Source organism: Schistocerca americana, chromosome 1 (assembly GCF_021461395.2).
Source record: "Schistocerca americana isolate TAMUIC-IGC-003095 chromosome 1, iqSchAmer2.1, whole genome shotgun sequence".
In the NCBI taxonomy this organism is placed as follows: Eukaryota; Metazoa; Arthropoda; class Insecta; order Orthoptera; family Acrididae; genus Schistocerca; species Schistocerca americana.
Window position 1 is genome coordinate 878,315,377 of NC_060119.1, and position 23,271 is coordinate 878,338,647.

A 23,271-nucleotide genomic window follows, 5' to 3' on the forward strand; every position below is an offset into this window, starting at 1 on the left:
AATTCACGCACGCTGTTAGCTGGGTTCAACATTAGGCAACGATACTGGTTCTCATGTGTAGTTTTGTGGGTCTTTCCTTTCATCTGTTAATTAATTCAGCAATCATTGGGGGTGCATTTGGAGACAACAAATTATACGAGATGATTAGTATTTCCATTCCAATTCCACCCCACTGTGCCAAGGCAATGTTCAATGTCTGGGTTAAGTTCATGCGTTTTAGCAATAATCAGGACTTTATTGTGACGTTTATTTTCATTCCATAGTCTAATTAATCCCATTTTTTTTATTTCTTTGCGAGCTATGGTACCCATATTTCATGTAAAATTGAGCTATCCCGGTTCAAGATCAGACATTCAATAATGTGTGTTAATATTCCACATGATCTTATGGGGAGAGGTCTATTCACTATAAAGGCCACCAGGTTCAGATCTTGGTAGCATCACAGGAGTATACTTAAACCTCAGCTGTAGAGAGTGAGCTCCAGGATGATCAGATCTGACCTGTTTGAAGGAGCCATCCTGGCACTCTCATGGCGTAATTTAGAGATACGACGGTATACCTGCAATCGGGACGTACTTTGCCATCCTCGTGCTCCCTCTCCGACGACCTCGACTGCGCATGAAATCGCGGACTCGCGTCTTCCGCGGTGTGGAGCGGTTTGTTGAGTACTGACCTGTGGTCTGAGAGGCGGCCGCTCCTCTTGCTTGGCTTGGACGTCATCCTGAGGACAGCAGGCGCCGGCTTCCTTCTGTTTGGCCTCGTCCTGTGGACAGAGAAACACACGTCAGAAAGTACAAGCGCCCACTCTGCCGCTGCCAGCGCTAGCGCTGGTGAAGCTACGACCGCACGAGTAGGTTTCATTTCGCGTCTCGCCTTCGGCGACCGTGAATTCGCAGCAGGAAGTTCTGATCTTTCTTGCGGAACCGGTAGCGCTGTGGTTAGATAGAGTGGTTAACGTTATATCAAGGTCAAAGTGATTGTAGACAAAACATCTCCGCTCAGTATGGCGTGACTGCCATTTGCTACAGGAGCGCTAAATATCCCTGGCACTTAATGTTTTACGAAGGACTGTATGATTAGAAACAAATACGAAAACACATGTTGCTGTTGCTCATTAGTTCTATGTTTTGCGATAATTATCGAGACAATGTGTAAAATACAAAATATTTTCTTTCGGAAACAGTTTTTTTGTATTGTTACCACCATTTTTTCCTCAGCTCATACATGAATTACAGTTAGTACGAAACATTACAAGGAAATGAGGAAAATTCTCCATCGTTTAGAAAATGGAGATGATGAGCGAACATGTGTGAGAGATCTGAGATAACAGGTTGTTCCTTTGTACTCATTTTTACGATGTAGTAGACTGAAGAGGTCATTTTTCAGTCTATAGATAACCTGCAGAAGATCTCGTCCAGTTCTTCATCTTAGAGACAAAGACGAGTGGAAAATAGTAAATAAAATCGCTGATGATGTCTCAAGGACATTACATGGCGAATATACACAGACACGGCGGTATCACAGAACACTGCACTGCAACACACACGAAGCACGTAAGACAGCACTTCCAGTTCGTATATCAACACACAAAGCAGTACCGAAACACACACTCAAACAGCAAACACTTTCACCAACACGTACCACAGACAACCTTACACAACATCCAAAACAATTAAACTCTATCAGAATAAACAGTGTAACTGTTCCAGCTGAAGTATAAACAGCAGGAATATCCATCCCGCTGTCATTACACTGCTATTGGAATGTAACATTTGTAACTGAACGCTCAGTATCTAAGCAACATAACAGGTAAAATTCAAGACACATAATATAGGAAATGAAGATTAATTAATAACCCTAAGAAATGAGATACTTTACACACACACTGCTGCAATCTCCACAATGTACATAATAGTTATAGTGTTTTTGTAAATAGTGTTTAGAAATATTAATCCGTAGATTAAAATGTAGCGAACCGGGACTGCAAGGCTCAAAGTAGTTCAGAGGCTTTCAGACCAGGATGACTCAGATAGAGTAACATTTCTCTCTTCCCCCTCTTATTATCCAAGTCTTTCCTATCATCTATCATCATATGTTCCTAAAATTTGAATATTTTTTGTGTTTTTTCTTTCAACTTCTAATGTATTTTTAATGTATTATTACTTCAATTGTAATTGCTGAAAACAATAATTGTTCTTTGTAATGCGGAATATGCTCTGTAATGTACATGAAAAGCTGTAAAATGAACGACCTGTTATAAAATGTAAGGCAACAGGCGTCTAAATGAGCGATAAATCAGATCAAATCAAATCAAATTAGTTCTTCATCTGACCGCATATAAATGAAACCTCAAGGCTTCCATTATATTCATTCTCGTTATTGAATTTCACCCAAACAAAAGTTATACATAATGTGAGAACATTTATTATCTGTAAACCTGCAAAGGAATGTACTATGTTCATACGCAACTCTGTATCGCTTCTCTTTATTAGTGTAAATATCCGTTGCATCGCGCTCTGTCCTCTCACTTACAACACGTACCGAACTCTTCTATCCTCCTTAAGGACAGGAAAAATCTCAACATAGGAGCTATATTAAATCCTTTTTTTCATGAGTTAATTATTCCAGGTGAATTCTATCGGTTCACTGCGTGCCCACTGTAATAATGCCGCACAGGAAAGTGAATTACTGAAGCTAGACTCGCCGTCTCTATTGCTTTTAGATTCCATATGAAAAAAAAATTCTTATTTTTAGATAGGAACTACAATGTTACCTAAGTAAGGAAACACTGAATAACTTAAGGTGTTTCGTGTGCGAATTAACACAGAAAAATCAGTAACAACCTGATGATATAGAAAATTAAATTTGAAAGAATTACAAGCTTCTTTGCGTGGAAATCATCCGCAGCAAGCGCAGAAATTTTCATTTTGTCAATAACAACCGCCTTTTTCTTGCAGAAATGTGTTTTGTTGTCCAGATGCGTTTCGCCTTTTATTTTAAGGCATCTTAGTAGAAAAATACGCTCTTGTTTTGATATGTGCTATTGTTAAATTTTAAAACAGTTTACGTCTTGTTTTTTACCTAAATAAGTGATTACTTACAGTTATTCGAGTTTGTGGTTGGCATCTGCGTTTTCTCTCATCTTGTCACATGCTGGAGGTCGCACTATAACTTCACTTATGAAACATAAGCGGAATTTCATGTCACGAACTTTTTTCTTCAAAATTTTCATGCTCTTTGCGCTAATTGCTGTGGAGCACTATTACTATTCTGTCACTTGTTGCAGATTTGTGTGTGTGTGAGTGTGTGTGTGTAATAGAGAGAGAAATGTTTTTATTTTTTTGTATTACTCTATATTCCACTGAAAATACTTTAAAGTAAAAAGCGAAACGCATCTGGAACGAACAAAGTACTTTGTAGCAGGGAAAGATCGGTTTTTATTTACAAAATAAATAGAGAAGTAATTAATTGTGTTTACTTTTGCTAGTAATGTTCCAGTAAAGACGGAAGAGGCAGAAAATGCTGTATTACTTTTCCAGGTCATTTTTATGATGCTTCGATATACTTGCAGTAACATAAAATTACATTTTCCAAGTTGTGACATGGCTAGTAGTCTCCTTCTTCATCGGAAATTTTCCTTCACAGGATACGCCGCTTCATGTCTGTGAAATACAGCAAGTAACAACGCATAATATGAGTAAGCGTGGTAGAAGGGGACGCGTCGTCTGTGCGTGCTGCAAGTCTGGTACATTGTTAGGTGATACTCAATCACTGAAATAATTAAAGTAAAGGTGTGGTTTCGTTACGGGCCAAAGCGTTGCCTTGCCCACGAATGATAAATCATCAGTGTCAAACAAAATACTCAACAATTTCCATAACTGGTTGATGTCGTTGGACATCTCATAAAGAAAAGGAAGAAATACGGTACTGTTACTATGCTACAGTCGAGGATAGAAGATCTCTGACAATTGGCAGCTGACAGCTTTCAAGTGCTAAATGTAAAAGATTACCAGTCAGTACTGACTAAAAACTTTTGTCGCCAAGAACTTAGACAGCATCAAAGCAGTACTATAGTAACGTCCACAAAACATCAGAGGCAACAGGAGACGCGCAATCCAACCGCACAAAGCCCACTCCAGCTTTCACGGATATTCTCTAGACGAAAGGACACAGCAACTAAAAGCGAAAAATTTGAGTGGGCACAAAAAGCGTGCAATAGTATTAAGAAGTGCTACTGCAAGTACGAGGGTCACTCCAAAAGAAATGCACACTTTTTTTTAAAATCCATCTTTTATTCTACATGTTTGAAAGTTTTACAGTGTGTAGATACATCCTTTAGGAACAATATTGTCATTTCTCCACATAATTTCCATCCCTCTCAACTGCCTTACGCCATCTTGGAACCAGCGCCTGTATACCTGCACAGTAAAGTTCTGGACCAACCTGTTGGAGCCACTGTTTGGCAGCGTGCACAAGGGAGTCATCATCTTCAAACCTTGTTCCACGAAGAGAGTCTTCCAGTTTCTCAAAGAGATGATAGTCACATTGAGCCAGGTCAGGACTTTAAAGGCGGGTGTTCCAGTGTTGTCCATCCGAGTTTCGTGACCGCTTCCATGGTTATTTGACTGACATGTGGCCGTGTATTGTCGTGCAACAGCAAAACATTCTGCTTTTGCCGATGCGGTCGAACACGTTTCAGTCGAGCTTGAAGTTTCTTCAGTGTCGTCACAAATGCATCAGAATTTATGGTGGTTCCACTTGGCATGATGTCCACAAACAATCGAAAACCACCATAGCCATAACTTTTCCAGCAGGAGGTGTGGTTTTGAATTTTTTTTTTCTTGGGTGAATTTGCATGATGCTACTCCATTGATTGCCTCTTCGTCTTTTTCAACCTCTTGTGTATGTTTCCCACTGTCTGGTTTTCACAGCACAGGAATGCTATGACAGAACGTTGCTTCTGACGAACGTCAAGTGTAGCAGCCATCTTGAAGACATGCTGTAACGGCGCCACGCACGGGAACAGGTTGAACTAAGTTTGAAAACAAGCGGGAAGGATGTATCTACACACTGTAAAATCTTTCACACATGCAGAATGAAAACTGTATTTTTACAAAAATAGTGTGCATTTCTTTTGGAGTGACCCTCGTATCCGGTCGCCGTGGCCGAACGGTTCTAGGCGCTACAGTCTGGAACCGCGCGACCGCCAAGGTCGCAGGTTCGAATCCTGCCTCAGGAGTGGATGTGTGTGATGTCCTTAGGTTAGTTAGGTTTAAGTAGTTCTAAGTTCTATGGGACTGATGATCTCAGAAGTTAAGTCCCATAGTGCTCGGAGCCATTTTTTTAACCCTCGTAAATAATGGCGGGGATTGTAATACATATATGGAAGTAATATAAGAACGAAGACAGATCAGACAGTGAGCATTTCTGACGATCGTATTATTTGGTATTGATTTGCTATGCTTGATTAGGGCGTAGTTTAACAGCGAAGGTTAGTAGGCAAAAATTACGATGGGGTTGGCCAATTCCTTGATTGAAGAAACCATTCCAGTAGTGATCTGAAAAGCATGATTTGTGTCTACCAAGGAAACCAGAATCACGACGGGAGGATGAAGCTTGAATTGCAGGTTCTCTGGAGCACGAGTCCGCTGTTTCAGCATTGCAACGCCTCACCCCGTCCCTGATGCTGACTGTTCTATGCGCTGTCTGAATGACGCTTATACAACAGCTTACCAAACACCGGAGCACCTATGTTCCCTCTGAAAACATACACGGCGGCGCGCTTCCGGCTGGGCTACAGCAGTACCGAAGCTTTGCGCAAGCAGAGTGCCGGCGCGGGAAGCGGCTGGTAGGACAGTGCAGGGCGCCGTGTTGGCACACGTAAATCACCGCCCGGCAGCGTCGGCCGTCGTAAACGCGGAGTGCGCCCGTGTTGCTGGTTCCCCACCAGAAAGCGCCATTGTTCTGGCCCCGCTGTCTTCCGTCCTGTGTCTAGCTGCACCAACCGCAAGGTTCTGCCGGGTTGTCAGTTACAGGGTTGTGCGGAATCGTGACAAACACTAGCAATCATCAAGGGCGTCCATAGAAATTTTTCCGAGAAGGGGCAAGATTCAAAACTTTGCAGTTTTGATATAACTCACTTCGTGAGTTCGAAGACGTATTGTGCCCCAATAACTAAATGTGACTTGGACTATGTAAAACTTATTGCATCTCAAAAGACTGATAGTTATCTACTTAGTATTTTTGAGGTACTTATACAGTAAGCACATTTCAATAGTGTATGCAAAGTACATCTTTTTATCTTATTAATATGCAAGTGGATATCGTGTGTTTGATACAACGATCTGCAATTCTATGCATATGTGATTAAATCCAGGAGATGCAAATCTAGAAACTACTATAAAAACTAATTTATTAATACTACTACAATGTTAGACCGAAATTAAAAACGTAAAATCAGACGTAGGATAAAATTAGAAAGATTGAGAAAAAACTGCTGGATATCAGTACAAATGCCACTTTAATAACGCTGAAGTGGAGACACATGGAATAAACTTCAAGAAAGGCCTATCATCTAAAACTTTGTTTGCTTATAAAACTTTGCATCGGTACACGATAATTTATTTATTGCATTGCTCTCATGATATGTTCTTTAGTGTCGACTGTTATAATTAAAACTGAACAAAATATGTTTTGAAAGCTACATTTTTTTGGATTTGTTAGGTAAACTTTTGTCCAGGACAAAAATACGATTAGACGAATGCAGGAAATCTCCCAAAACCATAATCAGACTGGCTGGTATAATCAACATTTAGTAGCCTATGACTGCACCAAACTAATCATCGTCTGCCCAGTTTACTATGGGTGCATGTGGCACCACGTTCTGCTCACAGACTTTGAGAAGGTACCAGTTCTGGACAGCGCATATCTTACCTTAAATTTTAACACTTTTCTCCTCTCTTCCTGTGCAGAAAATGGTATTTTCTTTTCTCGAGCGCTTTGAGCAAGGGCTAATCGAGGAAACGATAGAAAAACATTGAAGGTATTTCTTCGGTATGGTTCTGTAAAGCAATTTATTTTAAAGTTAATGTTTTAGTATAGGTGTATCCAGCTGAGCTATATAGGTCAACCTAGATGGACGATATCGCGTTTCGTTTGTTTTCGTGAATTTATGTTGGGTGTCATGTGCGACGTCTTTTAGAATTTGTGTTTTGGTTTCAGCGTGTCAAGTTGTAGCTGTATAGATCACCTCGTATTGCCAATACTACGTTTCGTTACTTTTGGTGATTTTTCGCCTGGTGTGTAGCGCTGTTTCTTAATAGGATTTCGGTCTTTCAAAGTGAACTTATATAGCTCAACTCAAGTTGTCGACACCACCTGTTGTTCGTTTTCGAGTTTTACCATTGTCTTTTGTTTATTTCATTTTTGTTTTTGTGTATTTTTCTATCAATGTGGGTTTGCCGTTGTTATGTTAGATGTTAGTTTCTCCTAGCCAGAAACAACATTTTCCCGCGGTTGCCCCATTAGTTTCTGTAATTCTAATCTAGATTTTTCGCGATATTATACTTCGTGATTATTTTTGGTGAGTACTGGAAACGGTTATGAGCACTCGTCGCCATCTTGAAATTTTGTGTGTTTTCATCGTGGGGTCGTCATTGGTCAAACCTGACGCTTGGTATCCTATTCCCTGGTTTATCCCAAAACGGGGCCGGAACTAAGAATTGTAACTCGAAGACTGGAATTTCTGACTGGTTCAGCATTGAAGAAATTCAGTCTTGGTAGTTTCATTCACAGCCTCAGTAACCAAAACGCTGAAATCTCACAAAAAAAAAGGTGTATGGTTAAAAGCTTTTGTTTACTACGTCAAAAACATGGTGGACATCACAGATTCACCGTCGGTTCTCCATATGGCCAATCACGGGACTCCGATTTCTCAGAATAAAAGTATAGCTAATTAATGCTTTCACATTTAAACTGTCTCCCTATTTCATAGCTTTCACCCCGACGTAAGAGACCCTCTGTCTTTATGGTTTGTAAATTGTTGTTGTTGTTGTGGTCTTCAGTCCTGAGACTGGTTTGATGCAGCTCTCCATGCTACTCTATCCCGTGCAAGCTTCTTCATCTCCTAGTACCTACTGCAGCCTACATCCTTCTGAATCTGCTTAGTGTATTCATCACTCGGTCTCCCTCTACGATTATTACCCTCCATGCTGCCCTCCAATACTAAATTGGTGATCCCTCGATGTCTCAGAACATGTCCTACCAACCGATCCCTTCTTCTAGTCAAGTGGTGCCACATGCTCCTCTTCTCCCCAGTTCTATTCAATACCTCCTCATTAGTTATGTGATCTACCCATCTAATCTTCAGCATTCTTCTGTAGCACCACATTTAGAAAGCTTCTATTCTCTTCTTGTCTAAGCTATTTATCGTCCACGTTTCACTTCCATACAAGGCTACACTCCATACAAATACTTTCAGAAACGACTTCCTGACATTTAAATCTATACTCGATGTTAACAAATTTTTCTTCTTCAGAAACGCTTTCGTTGCCATTGCCAGTCTACATTTTATATCCTCTCTACTTCGACCATCATCAGTTATTTTGCTCTCCAAATAGCAAAACTCCCTTACTAGTTTGTCTCATTTCCTAATCTAATTCCCTCAGCGTCACTCGACTTAATTCGACTATATTCCATTATCCTCGTTTTGCTTTTGTTGATGTTCAACTTATATCCTCCTTTCAAGACACTGTCCATTCCGTTCAACTGCTCTTCCAAGTCCTTTGCTGTCTCTGACAGAATTACAATGTCATCAGCGAACGTCAAAGTTTTTATTTCTCCTCCATGGATTTTAATACCTACTCCGAATTTTTCTTTCGTTTCCTTTACTGTTTGCTCAATATACAGACTGAAAAACATCGGGGAGAGGCTACAACCCTGTCTCACTCCTTTCCGAACCACTGCTTCCCTTTAGTGTCCCTCGGCTCTTATAACTGCCATCTGCTTTCTGTACAAATTGTAAATAGTCTTTCGCTCTCTGTATTTTACCCCTGCCACCTTTAGAATTTGAAAGAGAGTATTCCAATCAACATTGTCAAAAGCTTTCTCTAAGTCTACAAATGCTAGAAGTGTAGGTTTGCCTTTCCTTAATCTTTCTTCTAAGATAAGTCGTAGGGTCAGTATTGCCTCACGTGTTCCAACATTTCTACGGAATCCAAACTGATCTTCCCCGAGGTCGGCTTCTATCACGTTTTCCATTCGTCTGTAAAGAATTCGCGTTAGTATTTTGCAGCTGCGACTTATTAAACTGATAGTTCGGTAATTTTCACATCTGTCAACACCTGCTTTCTTTGGGATTGGGATTATTATATTCTTCTTTAAGTCTAAGGGTATTTCGCCTGTCTCATACATCTTGCTCACCAGATGGTAGAGTTTTGTCAGGACTGGCTCTCCCAAGGTTGTCAGTAGTTCTAATGGAATGTTGTCTACTCCGGGGGCCTTGTTTCGACTCAGGTCTTTCAGTGCTCTGTCAAACTCTTCACGCAATATCATATCTCCCATTTCATCTTCATCTACATCCTCTTCTGTTTCCATAATATTGTCCTCAAGTACATCACCCTTGTATAGACTCTCTATATACTCCTTCCACCTTTCTGCTTTCCCTTCTTTGCTTAGAACTGGGTTTCCATCAAAGCTCTTGATATTCATGCAAGTGGTTCTCCTTTCTCCAAAGGTCTCTTTAATTTTCCTGTAGGTAGTATCTATTTTACCCCTAGTGAGATAAGCCTCTACATCCTTACATTTGTCCTCTAGCCATCCCTGCTTAGCCATTTTGCACTTCCTGTCGATCTCATTTTTGAGACGTTTGTATTCCTTTTTGCCTGCTTCATTTACTGCATTTTTATATTTTCTCCTTTCATCAATTAAATTCAATATTACTTCTGTTACCCAAGGATTTCTACCAACCCTCGTCTTTTTACCTATTTGATCCTCTGCTGCCTTCACTATTTCATCCCTCAAAGCTACCCATTCTTCTTCTACTGTATTTCTTTCCCCCATTCCTGTCAGTTGTTCCCTTATGCTCTCCCTGAAACTCTGTACAACCTCTGGTTTAGTCAGTTTATCCAGGTCCCACCTCCTTAAATTACCATCTTTTTGCAGTTTCTTCAGTTTTAATCTACAGTTCATAACCAATAGATTGTGGTCAGAGTCCACATCTGTCCCTGGAAATGTCTTACAATTTAAAATCTGGTTCCTCAATCTCTGTCTTACCATTATATAATCTATCTGATTCCTACTAGTACCTCCAGGGTTCTTCCATGTACACAACCTTCTTCCATGATTCTTAAACCAAATGTTAGCTATAATTAAGTTATGCTCTGCGCAAAATTCTACCAGGCGGCTTCCTCTTTCATTTCTTAGCTCCAATCCATATTCACCTACTACATTTCCTTCTCTCCCTTTTCCTACTCTCGAATTCCAGTCACCCATGACTACTAAATTTTCGTCTCCCTTCACTACCTGAATAATTTCTTTTATCTCATCATACATTTCATCAATTTCTTCGTCATCTGCAGAGCTAATTGGCATATAAACTTGTACTACTGTGGTGGGCATGGGCTTCGTGCCTATCTTGGCCACAATTGTTGCGTTCACTATGCTGTTTGTAGTAGCTCACCCGCACTCCTATTTTTTAATTCATTATTAAACCTACTCCTGCATTACCCCTATTTGATTTTGTATTTATAGCCCTGTATTTACCTGACCAAAAGTCTTGTTCTTCCTGCCACCAATCTTCACTAATTCCCACTATATCTAACTTTAACCTATCCATTTCCCTTTTTAAATTTTCTAACCTACCTGCCCGATTAAGGGATCTGACATTCCACGCTCCGATCCGTAGAACGCCAGTTTTCTTTCTCCTGATAACGACGTCCTCTTGAGTAGTCCCCGCCTGGAGATTCGAATGGGGGACTATTTTACCTCCGGAATATTTTACCCAAGAGGACGCCATCATCATTTAATCGTACAGTAAAGCTGCATGTCCTCGGGAAAAAATACGCCTGTAGTTTTCCCTTGCTTTCAGCCGTTCGCAGTACCAGAACAGCAAGGCCATTTTGGTTAGTGTTACAAGGCCAGATCAGTCAATCATCCAGACTGTTGCCCTTGCAACTACTGAAAAGGCTACTGCCCCTCTTCAGGAACCACACGTTTGTCTGGCCTCTCAACAGATACCCCTCCGTTGTGGCTGCACCAACGGTACGGCTATCTGTATCATTGAGGCACGCAAGCCTCCCCACCAACGGCAAGGTCCATGGTTCATGGGGAGGGGGGGGGGGGTTGTAAATTATTGTCATTCGACTTTCTAGCTTATCGCCACAGACGTCGGTTAACCCAATCTGTGAATCGTGGAAACTTCTTTCTGTGTGTTACCGTATTTTCAAAGTGGCCCCACACTTAGGGAATGAGCCTAGTAGAGTAGACGTAGGAATCCTGCATCGCCGTTCCAGACAAGGTCCTAGTGGAGGTGGTCTGCCGGTGGCTTCCTCCGACCTGATATGAAGTGTAAAGTGTATATCTGTTTCGTGTGGATGAGTGTGATAAGTGCTTGTACAGTGTAGTGCTGGGTTGTGTTGTTATGGATAAGGGGAAACACACACCCTCACTTCATGAGACACTGCGGAGAGCTTTGAAATTTAATCCAGGACATTTGCAACAGCAGTGGTGACCAGGAACTTTATGCCATCACCTCTCCTCCCCTTGGCACGCAAATGCCACCAGGATTCGAACCGGGCAACGGCCTTGCCGCAGTGGATACTCCGGTTCCTGTGAGATCACTGAAGTTAAGCGCTGTCTGGCGTGGACGGCGCTTGGATGGATGACCAGCCAGGCCGCCATGCGCTGTTGCCATTTTTCGGGGTGCATTCAGCCTCGTGATGCCAATTGAGGGCTACTCGACCGAATAGTAGCGGCTTCGGTCAAGAATACCATCATTACGGCCGGGAGAGCGGTGACCTGACCCCACGCCCCTCCTATCCGCATCCTCCTCTGAGGATGACACGGCGGTCGGATGGTACCGATGGGTCACTTCGGGAGAGCGGTGACCTGACCCCACGCCCCTCCTATCCGCATCCTCCTCTGAGGATGACACGGCGGTCGGATGGTACCGATGGGTCACTTGTGAGCTGTAGACGGAGTGTTTTTTTTTTTTAGGATTCGAACCACCTTGCCTCTGAATCGAACACCGCGGTACAAGTGTGCATTAACGACCTCGGCTTCGCAGGCGGGTATTCTAGTTTAACAGTCTGAATATCGTGTTTTCTGAGGTGGGGATTGGGGACCAGCGCAATATTTCCGTAAACGAGCTTGGAAAACTGCTGGAAAAGCACACTCAGGCTGCCCGGTGCGCTAAGGAACTAGTAGATTTGATTTTCGTGTACGGAGTAATTACTGGAAACTGTAAGAAGCTGACAAGTTGTATTGGCCAACGTGACTTCATAGATGACATCCCGCGCGCATTATATTTCGAAGAACATGCCAGCGTTAGAGAGAAAGCACAGCGAGTGGTTCTACAGTTGTACGGACTTCTGACTTTGAAGAGGTAGTGTCTTTTTTCCTGGACGAGGGCCCCACAATCAGCAGTCGGTGAACTGTAGCACTAATGATTATTCCGAACTGCACTGCTTGTAAAGTAATACGGGAACAACGGCTTCACGACTAACATTTAAAAAAGTTCATGTTTTAACTCCTGCTGACTTCGGATCTCACGTCGTGTTGAATCAGTGGGTAGATTCTCACTTCCCTGCATGTATACTTTACCCGAGTTTACCGAGGCGCCTGCATGTGGACAACCACAATGACACACCTCCGTGGTCAGTTGCCTGCCTGCAGGCGCCTAGGAATACTTCACAGGTTTTCTCTGTAAAGGCACCCTTCTAAAATACTCAATAAAGTGGGCGTGTGCCACCAACGAACTTGCCGAACTTGGGGGGAGGGGGGCAGGGGGCAGGGGTCTTAGAACGACCTTATTACGTTTTATTCACGCTTGTGTCACAGCAGGGCGTGAAACAGCAGCACTGAAAAAGCCCTTTGCTGCTTCGGATTACGTCCAAATTTTGCTGAATGGTTTTGAACGGCCCCTAATTATCACACCCTGTACACCAGAGCGAAAATTGCGATCGCATCGCACTCCAAAGGGGTGAGATTACGTTCAGTGAGGTTGCAACCCCGTGATGTCCATCAAGAAGGGTTGAATCACCGAAGAGGTGTCAACAGTGCCAAAGGTTGTCAAAAACGTCTCCCTCTTTCTCATCGAACTGCAGACTGTCGTTTTCGAAGGCGAATTGTGTGGGAATCAACATCCAAAGGAAAGGGGTGGTTTCACTGACGCCCTTCATGCCACCCCCTGAGTCCTTTCCGTTTTAATTCTGCGCGGCTGTGGGTCTGAAATATTTTCCTCGACCACCCAATGTGCGGCCTAAAACACTAATCATCATCATCATCGACCACCCATAAGAAAACCGCGTGATTTCAATGCTAGGTGTCGCGGTTACGACCTCCACAGCAGAGGCGTCAGATGAAGCGATTAAATGAGGGTAAGAGGGGTTGTGACGATCTTTTCATTGTGTGATACGTCCACGGTGGTGTTGGGCAGAAGTTTGGTGGAATTTGGTGCCAACGTGACGTCATTAACCCACTTTGCAACGTCTCGTGAACTTCTGAGCTCTGGCTCCTTTTTCGCATGTGTCGCCACCTTGCTGTTTGAAACGTCACTGAGCTCCAGGGTGACGTTGCAGCTCGCCACGCTTTTTCACGATTCCAGAGGAAGGTTGCAGCCACTTTTGAACCAAATTTCAAACTTATGCGTCGGAAGGGAGACAATTACGGGTTTTTGAAAAAGTGATCCTTTAATTCTGTTGTGCATTGTATAGGGAAAGCCGCATTAATTCAAGTGTTGTTATTGTAACATCTTATGCAATTATAGAAATAATCAGTAAATATTCGGTCTTATTTTCCATAATCTTGTCACCGAACCTCATTTCGATTAAAAAAACTACTCGCTATAGTAACTGAACAGTATGCAATACATTACTAAAAAAATTGAGGGAAATTTCAGTGCAGTATTTGCACCAATTCTCAATTATTGATAGCTTTGCCTTATCTGACGCCTCATACGTTAGTACGAATTTAGGTTTGTAACAGAAACACGAAACTCTCTCATCGCCAGGGACTGCTAAGAACGGAGCGCCCGCTGTATATGCTACACTTCAAGCACAACTGCTTTACATGAGGTCTATTATGTAGGTGGCCTTGGTAACACATTCACAAATATGAACGACTATCCATGCTTTTTATTTTCTTTGGTATTATTAAGTGTGTCTCCTCACCTTCGTAATTACGATTTATTCTTTACATTGCACTCTGACAGGGATCGGAAATATTTTCTGGCTCACTCTTTGACTTTGTTACGGCTTTTCTTCACAACGACTCAATCACGTGTTCCTCGCCCACTGCAGAGGCTACACCTTATCGTATGGATGAAAATAAATAGTGACAGAGTACAAAAACACCACAGTTGTTTATTATACTTTTTAAGTTTTTTATTTATCTTCTCTGTACTGTTCAAAGAACACAAAACAGCAAACTACGAGAGGGATCCATGCTACAAATGTTGAAGTTCAATAAACAGTCGAGAATGAGGTTTCTAGAGAAGGAGAACTATTTGTTTGAGGATGAATAGTGCCGTGTCAGCCGTTTTAGAAATCGCAAGATGGCGCAATATAAATGAGGGTGACAGGATAAGACGCCATAGATAGCAATTTCAGCCTTTTGACCTCTGCAACACTTTTTTTCCTTTATTATAAATGGAAAATATCTCCGTTTCGTAGATACCGTAAAGTTTCGTGATAATGTTGTATTAGCTACTGTTATGCCAGGTAACAAGTCAGCAATTTTCTTATTTCTAAGACTTTTGTCTACAACCATCGCTTCGAGTAGTTAACCAGTTGAGGTGGCGCAGTTCTCAAGTCATTGGATTCGCACTCAGGAGGAGGCCAATTTAAATTCCCGATTGCACAGCCAGATTTAGTTTTGCGTGGTTTTACACATAGTTTCCCGCAAAGGCCAGGATTGTTCCTTCGGAAAGGAATATATCTTAACTCATTCTTCCTCCAGTTGGAGCTTGTGGCCGTCTCTAATGACCTCGTTTTTGCGGCGACATAAGACCCTAATCTTCCTATATTTCCCTGTGACCTCGTCGTGGACGGAACGTTAAATCACAAACTTCCTTTCTCACTCCTCGAACAGCGACCTGGCTGATACTACTCAACACAACAGTCGTCAAATACACTTATCGACCTACTTGTGGTATATCTGTAAGCTTGTTGTACCGCTGGTGAATTACAACGTAAAGTCGCACATCTGCCCCGTAGCCAGTCACTTCTAACAGCAGACTACCATACTGAGAGCAAAAGTTTCTGAAACTTAATGCTCTGAATGTGCACAAATCATGACGAATTGGTTTTACATTGTGCTATTGTTTGAGAAAATTTACATCAACATAACACAGTTATCATACATGGATGAAAATTATCCTATAAATCAAATATAACATCGTATGAAACAATGTAACGTTGCTAATATCAATCTTTGGTGTCGTAGGTACGCTGTGTGATAAGGGACTAACCTGTGGTTACTGAAGAGGCGCAGCAGTCATTTCAGTAGTAGCAGGGTAACATTCTGGATGATTGACTGATCTGGCCTTCCAACCTTAGCCAACATGGCCTTGCTACGTTTGTACTTCGAACTGCTTAACGCAAGAGGACATGCAGCTATACTGTATGTATTAATGACGATGGAGCCCTCTTGGGTAAAATATTCTGGAGATAAAATAGACTCTGGTTCGAATCTCTGGGCGGGGAGTACTCAAAAGGATGTTAGCATCAGCAGAAACAAAAATGGTGTTCTACGGCTTGATATGGTAGGTCAGGGAATTTAAAAAGGGAAATGGATAGACTGAAGTTAGATATGGTGGAAATCGTTTAAGTTCCGTGGCAGGATGAACAGGCTCTCCGCTCAGGGGTAATGTAGGAGTGCGTCTAATAATGAATAAGAAAATAAGAATGCGGGTAAGCTAGCATGAACAACATAGTGAACGCATAGTCACGAACACACACCACAGTTTATATGCCAACTAATTTCGCAGATGATGAACAGACTGAAAGAATGTGTGATAAAATAAAATAAATTATTCACGTAGTTACCGGAGTGGAAAATTAAACTGTGACGGGGGACTGGAATTCGATAGTAGGAAAAGGAAGCGAAGCGAATATAGTGGGAGAATATAGACACTAGCAAGGAAAGAAAGAGGAAGCCGCAGGGTAGAATTTTGCACAGAGCGTAAGTTAATCATTGCTAACACTTGGTTTCGGAATCATGAGAGAAGGTTGTAAAAGTGGAAGAGACCTATGGTCACTGGAATGTTTCAGGTGGATGACATAGTGGTAAGACAGAGAGATCGAAACCAAATTTGAAATTCCAAAAGAATTCAAGGGACAGTTGTGGACGCTGACCATAAATTATTGGTCGTGAAATGTAGATGAAAGGAAAGCAGTAGTTAACAAGCGAATGAGACAGGTACGCTACTTATCCCCGGTGTAATTCAATTTGTACATTAAGCGTGTTTTGAAGGAATCCAAGGAGAACTTCGGAAATGGAATTATAGGCCAGGGAGAAGAATTTAAAAGTTAGGTTTACCAATGACATAGTAATTCTATCAGAGACGGCAAAGAACTTGGAAGTGCGGTTGAACGGAATGGATAGTGTCTTTTGAAGAAATAACAAAATGAACGTCAACAACTGTAAAACAAGGACAGGGGAAAGTACAGTTGCTGAACTAAATCAGGAGATGCTGAAAGAATTAGATTAAGAAAAGAGTATGAGACGATTTGGTATTTTGGAGCACGACAGCTTGTGGTAGTCTAGAAGAGGGAATATTAAATGCCGACTGAAAACGGCAAGAAAAGGATTTCTGAGACGGAGAAATTTACGAACTTCCAACATGCTGCAATAATTTCAGGTCAGTAACTCCTGCTAATCAGTCGTGAAGTAAATTGTTGTTGTTGTTGTTGTATTCAGTCCTGAGACTGGTTTGATGCAGCTCTCCATTCTACTCTATCCTGTGCAAGCTTCTTCATCTCCCAGTACCTACTGCAACCTACATCCTTCTGAATCTGCTTAGTGTATTCATCTCTTGGTCTCCCTCTACGATTTTTACCCTCCACGCTGCCCTCCAATGCTAAATTTGTGATCCCTTGATGCCTCAGAACATGTCTTACCAACCGGTCCCTTCTTCTAGTCAAGTTGTGCCACAAACTCCTCTTCTCCCCAATTCTATTCTATACCTCCTCATTAGTTGTGTGATCTACCCATCTAATCTTCAGCATTCTTCTGTAACACCACATTTCGAAAGCTTCTGTTCTCTTCTTGTCCAAACTATTTATCGTCCATGTTTCACTTCCATACATGGCTACACTCCATACAAATACTTTCAGAAACGACTTCCTGACACTTAAATCTATACTCGATGTTAACAAATTTCTCTTCTTCAGAAACGCTTTCGTTGCCATTGCCAGTCTACATTTTATATCCTCTCTACTTCGACCATCATCAGTTATTTTGCTCCCCAAATAGCACAACTCCTTTACTAGTTTAAGTGTCTCATTTCCTAATCTAATTCCCTCAGCATCACCCGACTTTATTCGACTACATTCCATTATCCTCGTTTTGCTTTTGTTGATGTTCATCTTATATCCTCCTTTCAAGACACTGTCCATTCCATTCAACTGCTCTTTCAAGTCCTTTGCTGTCTCTGACAGAATTACAATGTCATCGGCGAACCTCAACGTTTTTATTTCTTCTCCATGGACTTTAATACCTACTCCGAATTTTTCTTTTGTTTCCTTTACTGGTTGCTCAATATACAAATTGAATAACAGACTACAACCCTGTCTCACTCCCTTCCCAACGCTGTTTCCCTTTCATGCCCCTCGACTCTTATAACTGCCATCTGGTTTCTGTACAAACTGCAAATAGCCTTTCGCTCCCTGTATTTTACACCTGCCACCTTTAGGATTTGAAAGAGAGTATTCCAGTCAACATTGTCAAAAGCTTTCTCTAAGTCGACAAATGCTAGAAATGTAGGTTTGACTTTCCTTAATCTATTTTCTAAGATAAGTCGTAGGGTCAGTATTGCCTCACGTGTTCCAACATTGTGAAATTTGATCTTCATCTGATTTTCTACAGTGCTGAAATTTGTTAACAGCGAATATTAATTTCAATGTTAGGAAGTCTTTTCTGAAATGTGTTCGTCTGGAATGTAGCTTTGTGCGGAAGTGAAACATGCGAGATAAACAGTTAGTCAAGAATTAAATAGAAGCTTTTGAAACGTGGTGCTGCAGGAGAATGTTGAAGATTGCATGGGTAGATCGGATAACTAAAAAGGAATTTTTGTGTCGAACTAGGGAGAATATAAATTTTATGGCCTAACTTGACGAAAAGAAGGGAATGGTTGATACCATTCTGAAGCGTGAAGACATCGTAAGTTTGGTAATGGAACGAAGTGTGTGTGTGTGTGTGTGTGTGTGTGTGTGTGTGTGTGTGTGTGTGTTTGTGTGTGAAGGGAGGGGTGGGGGGTGGAAAATTGTAGAGAGCAAAGCATGAGTACAACACGCAAGGTCAACTGAATGTAGGATGCAGTGGTTACGCACAGATGAAGAAGCTTGTACGGGATATAGTAGCGTCAAGTTTCAAATGGAGACTACAGCAACAACGAATTTATCAGGTTTGATTCCGCAGGGAAACAGTTGTACCCAATGACTGCATTCATTTCAAGCAATAAAGGGTACAGCAATCAGTTGCAAATCATGTTTATTGCACATCTAGGTTTCGGTCACTATATGACCATCTTCAATGCAGTAAAGGTAAGTTAAAACATTAACTTACATTTACTGCACTGAAGATGGTCACACAGTGACCGAAATCTAGATATGCAATACACATTATTGGCGACTGATTGCTGTACGCTTTACTACTTGAAACAACGAATTTACCTAACAGGTTTTCCCGAGAGTAACATCACATTATTCCTACAGATTCCTATGCAAGTTCCGTGATGTCCCTGTCGCATCGAGTGTGCTGTACCAATATGTTACGATCCTAGTCAAATTAAGTACTTTTATTTTCTTCCACCCTGTTTCACTTATATCAATAATCCTTGCAAATGGTTACACGGATCGCATAAGGAATGTGTGGAACAATGCGTCTAAAACCAAGCTCAAAGTCGTTCTTGTGCTGACGCCGTCCGATAGGACGACTGCAAGAAGGAAATCAACATTGTTGTAACTACAATAAACAGGTGTTAATGTCACGTCCTTGGGCACTAGAGAGAGCCCGTAGATATACAAAATTGTTAACGCTTTCGTGGCTACTTGTTGACAAAGTGCCTGTTGGCTTCTGTCTCGGGTACTGCGACGTTTCGATGTTTTGTAAGGACAATAAATGCGACGTACGTGGAAGGAATATTCGATAGTTAATTTTTTGTTAATAACAGGTGATTATAGAGATTTGTCAATGAGGGCTAGATGGTGAAAGCGTCATGTGAAAGCGCTAAGAATCGCGTCAGTAGTCATGAGAAAGGGAGCAGGTATTCGTGCCGTTTCTAGGTTGGCCTGGAGCAGCAGATCTAGCGTCCGAAAAGCCTCCGATCACTGGTGGCTCTACACGTAGGACAGGGTATCCAAGATAAAGTCGTCACCACAGAAGCCTTCCTGAGAAATGTGGCATTATTAGGAGCTGTGTGTAAGTGAATGTAAATAATTTTGTCCACGAAAGTACGTTGTAAATCCTTAGAGGCCTAAAAGCCTCAGAAGTAGGACTGCGAACTCCTCCGCCGTGATAGAGTCCAATACAAGAGGCTGGAAGTTTAGGTTCAAATGGCTCTGAGCACTATGGGACTTAAAATCTGAGATCATCAGTCCCCTAGAACTTAGAACTACTTAAACCTAACTGACCTAAGGCGGCCGGCGAAGCTTAGGTGAAAAACTTACAGCTGCAGTGTGACAGACCTTTCAACACACCAGTTAAGAGTGGTATTAAGAATGTTCGACACACGCTACTGCACCTTATTCGGTTGGTTGTCTGCGAGGAGCAGTATGAACGTAAACTATACATAGTGTGTGGGCCGCAAGGAATTAAACATAACTGCTACTGCGCAGATGGGCACCAATTCCAAAGGAAGAGGTCAACAAGGCTTATCTGGGGTAAGGCGGTTCGGAGTTTAATGATGCCATGATTTCGAAACATATCGTCCGTCTAAATGACTTCGAGATTGATTTTATTCATGACGTATGAGCGACGTCAGAGCAGGAACTACCGTGACAGTTGAAATAACAACTGTAAAGAACAGACGTGCATTCTGTCAGTCAGTTGTGGGGGACGGTGTTAACAGTTAAACAGTTGACGTGGGGCTGTAGTGTGTGGTCGTTATTGAGACGCAAACTGCAGTGGAGCAATATCTGCTGAAGACATTCTACAGGAAGTTACGGTGAAAAGAGAAATGTGTGCAAATTTTATCCTGCAAACCTTGACACATGAACAAAAACAACGGTGCTTGGAGGCCAGAACGCGGACAGTTCTTTCCTGGAAAAATTTATCGCGGATGACGAGACTTGGTGTTAACAATACGAACCTACCACGAAATGACAAAACGTAGGAATTTACATAAAGGATCAACGCTTTGACGACATAACCGACATTCAAGGCAATGCGCCGTGTGTGTTGAACGACATCCCAAAGAAGGGTTTTTCTGACAGTTTAAGCATGATTGCATGAACGTTCTGTGCATTCCGCTCGAGTGGGAGGAGACAATGTAGAACATTTGAATCATTAAAACCACCAACTTAACGTATCTCTATTTTTTATTAATCCAGTCCCTAAACTTTTTGGACTGACGGGGTAATCAGAGGAAGCACCTGAAGAAGGTTGGGTGAAGGCATGTAGCGGTCTCGCCGCAACTGCGTAGTGGGAAAAAAGCAGACTACAGCCCTGATTACACGACGAAAGAACGATTGAAGGATAATTAGACAACTTAGTTTGGTCGTACGTCTGGCTTTCTAACTCATTAGCGAAATCCAGATGCAACTAAATTATATAGTTTTCTTGTGGTTTCCCAAAACATACAAGGGGAATGAAACAAGCCAGACAGCGCTATGGTTAAGGCACAGAAGTCGTAAACCTCAAGCGTGGACTCCAAATCCTGTTCAACTGCTGCTGATTTAGGTTTTCTGTCGTTGCCTCGTATCACTTCAGGCGAATGTGGGGGCACCACCTCATTGCTGTCATTATTTCGTCCAGGCCGAGCTGGTACTCAGCCTCCTGTGAGGGTGAAATAAGTGGAACATCAGACACGAGCCTTCTTTATTTTTTCAGAGAACGTGTAGCTATTCCTAAGTTTATAAGCAATGTGCAGTACGCAGCTGCGGAGTGTGACTGACCAGTGGCTTGTTACTTGGTCGCGAGATTCGCACTTGGCACAGTGATCGGCCAAGGCGGCTGTTGGTGGCGAGACTATTTCGGGGCAGCACGCCGAGTGCACGTGCGTGTGTTGATGTTGTGCCCAGCAGCGGGCAGCCGGGAATCGGCTGAGAGGTGGAGGGTGGCGTGTCAGCTACCTCGCGGAGTCAACGGCCTCGCTACGCGGGGGACAGTGGCTGCACCGCATCCACAGTCTAGCACCACTGTGCAGTAGCGACAATGTACCGCTACTGACATGATAGGTGTGAAAATTTTAGTTTCCTTATAGGTATTGGTGGAAAGAAACCTAAAAAAGCAATACTTCAGGAAAATATAAAGCAACTGACAAAACTATTCAAATGGTTCAAATGGCTCTGAGCACTATAGATCATCAGTGCCCTAGAACTTAAAACTGTTTAAACCTAACTAACCTAAAGACATCACAAACACCCATGCCCGAGGCAGGATTCGAACCTGCGACCGTAGCGGTCGCGTGGTTGACAAAACTATTGACTACATTGCTACCACAAGAGGGTTGTGAAATCTGTTGTTGTTGTGGTCTTCAGTCCTGAGACTGGTTTTATGCAGCTCTCCATGCTACTCTATCCTGTGCAAGCTGCTTCATCTCCCAGTGCCTACTGCAACCTACATCCTTCTGAATCTGCTTGGTGTATTCATCTCTTGGTCTCCCTCTACGATTTTTACCCTCCACGCTGCCCTCCAGTACTAAATTTGTGATCCCTTGATGCCTCAGAACATGTCCTACCAACCGGTCCCTTCTTCTAGTCAAGTTGTGCCACAAACTCCTCTTCTCCCCAATTGTATTCTATACCTCCTCATTAGTTGTGTGATCTACCCATCTAATCTTCAGCATTCTTCTGTAGCACCACATTTCGAAAGCTTCTATTCTCTTCTTGTCTAAACTATTTATCGTCCACGTTTCACTCCCATACATGGCTATACTCTATACAAATACTTTCAGAAACGACTTCCTGACACTTAAATCTATACTCGATGTTAACAAATTTCTCTTCTTCAGAAATGCTTTCCTTGCCACTGCCAGTCTACATTTTATATTCTCTCTATTTCGACCTTCATCAGTTATTTTTCTCCCCAAATAGCAAAACTCCTTTACTACTTTAAGTGTCTCATTTCCTAATCTAATTCCCTCAGCATCACCCGACTTAATTCGACTACATTCCATTATCCTCGTCCATTATTCGCGTTAGAATTTTGCAGCTGTGACTTGTTAAACTGATAGTTCGGTAATTTTCACATCTGTCAACACCTGCTTTCTTTGGGATTGGAATTATTACATTCTTCTTGAAGTCTGAGGGTATTTCACCTGTGTCATACATATTGCTCACCAGATGGTAGAGTTTTGTCAGGACTGGCTCTCCCAAGGCTGTCAGTAGTTCTAAGGGAATGTTGTCTACTCCCGGGGCCTTGTTTCGACTCAGGTCTATTACACAGACAATTTTGAAACTGTAATCTGCTTATGTTATATTTACATCGAAGCAACTGCACTTATGAGTAGGACAGACTGCATGAGGACCAGACTCATACATCCCAGTCACTCCAAAAAGTTTCCAGACTGGATTTTGGCAAAAGTAGAGGAAACACGATGATTTTTAATACAATGAGCAGAATGTTCATAAACAATGTGAAACTATCATAAAAGTCGTTCTCTGGGATGTTAAA

At 42.1% G+C, this 23,271-nt stretch overlaps 1 protein-coding gene across 1 annotated transcript in view; it reads right to left on the reverse strand.

Annotated features, from left to right (window-relative positions):
- Window positions 1–23,271, reverse strand: part of LOC124547252 (facilitated trehalose transporter Tret1-2 homolog) — a 332,060-nt gene that overhangs the window by 47,049 nt on the left and 261,740 nt on the right. Inside the window, exon 2 of the mRNA XM_047125094.1 lies at window positions 674–763. Within this exon, the coding sequence (XP_046981050.1) occupies window positions 674–763 (90 nt within the window). The remainder of the gene's footprint in view (window positions 1–673; window positions 764–23,271) is intronic.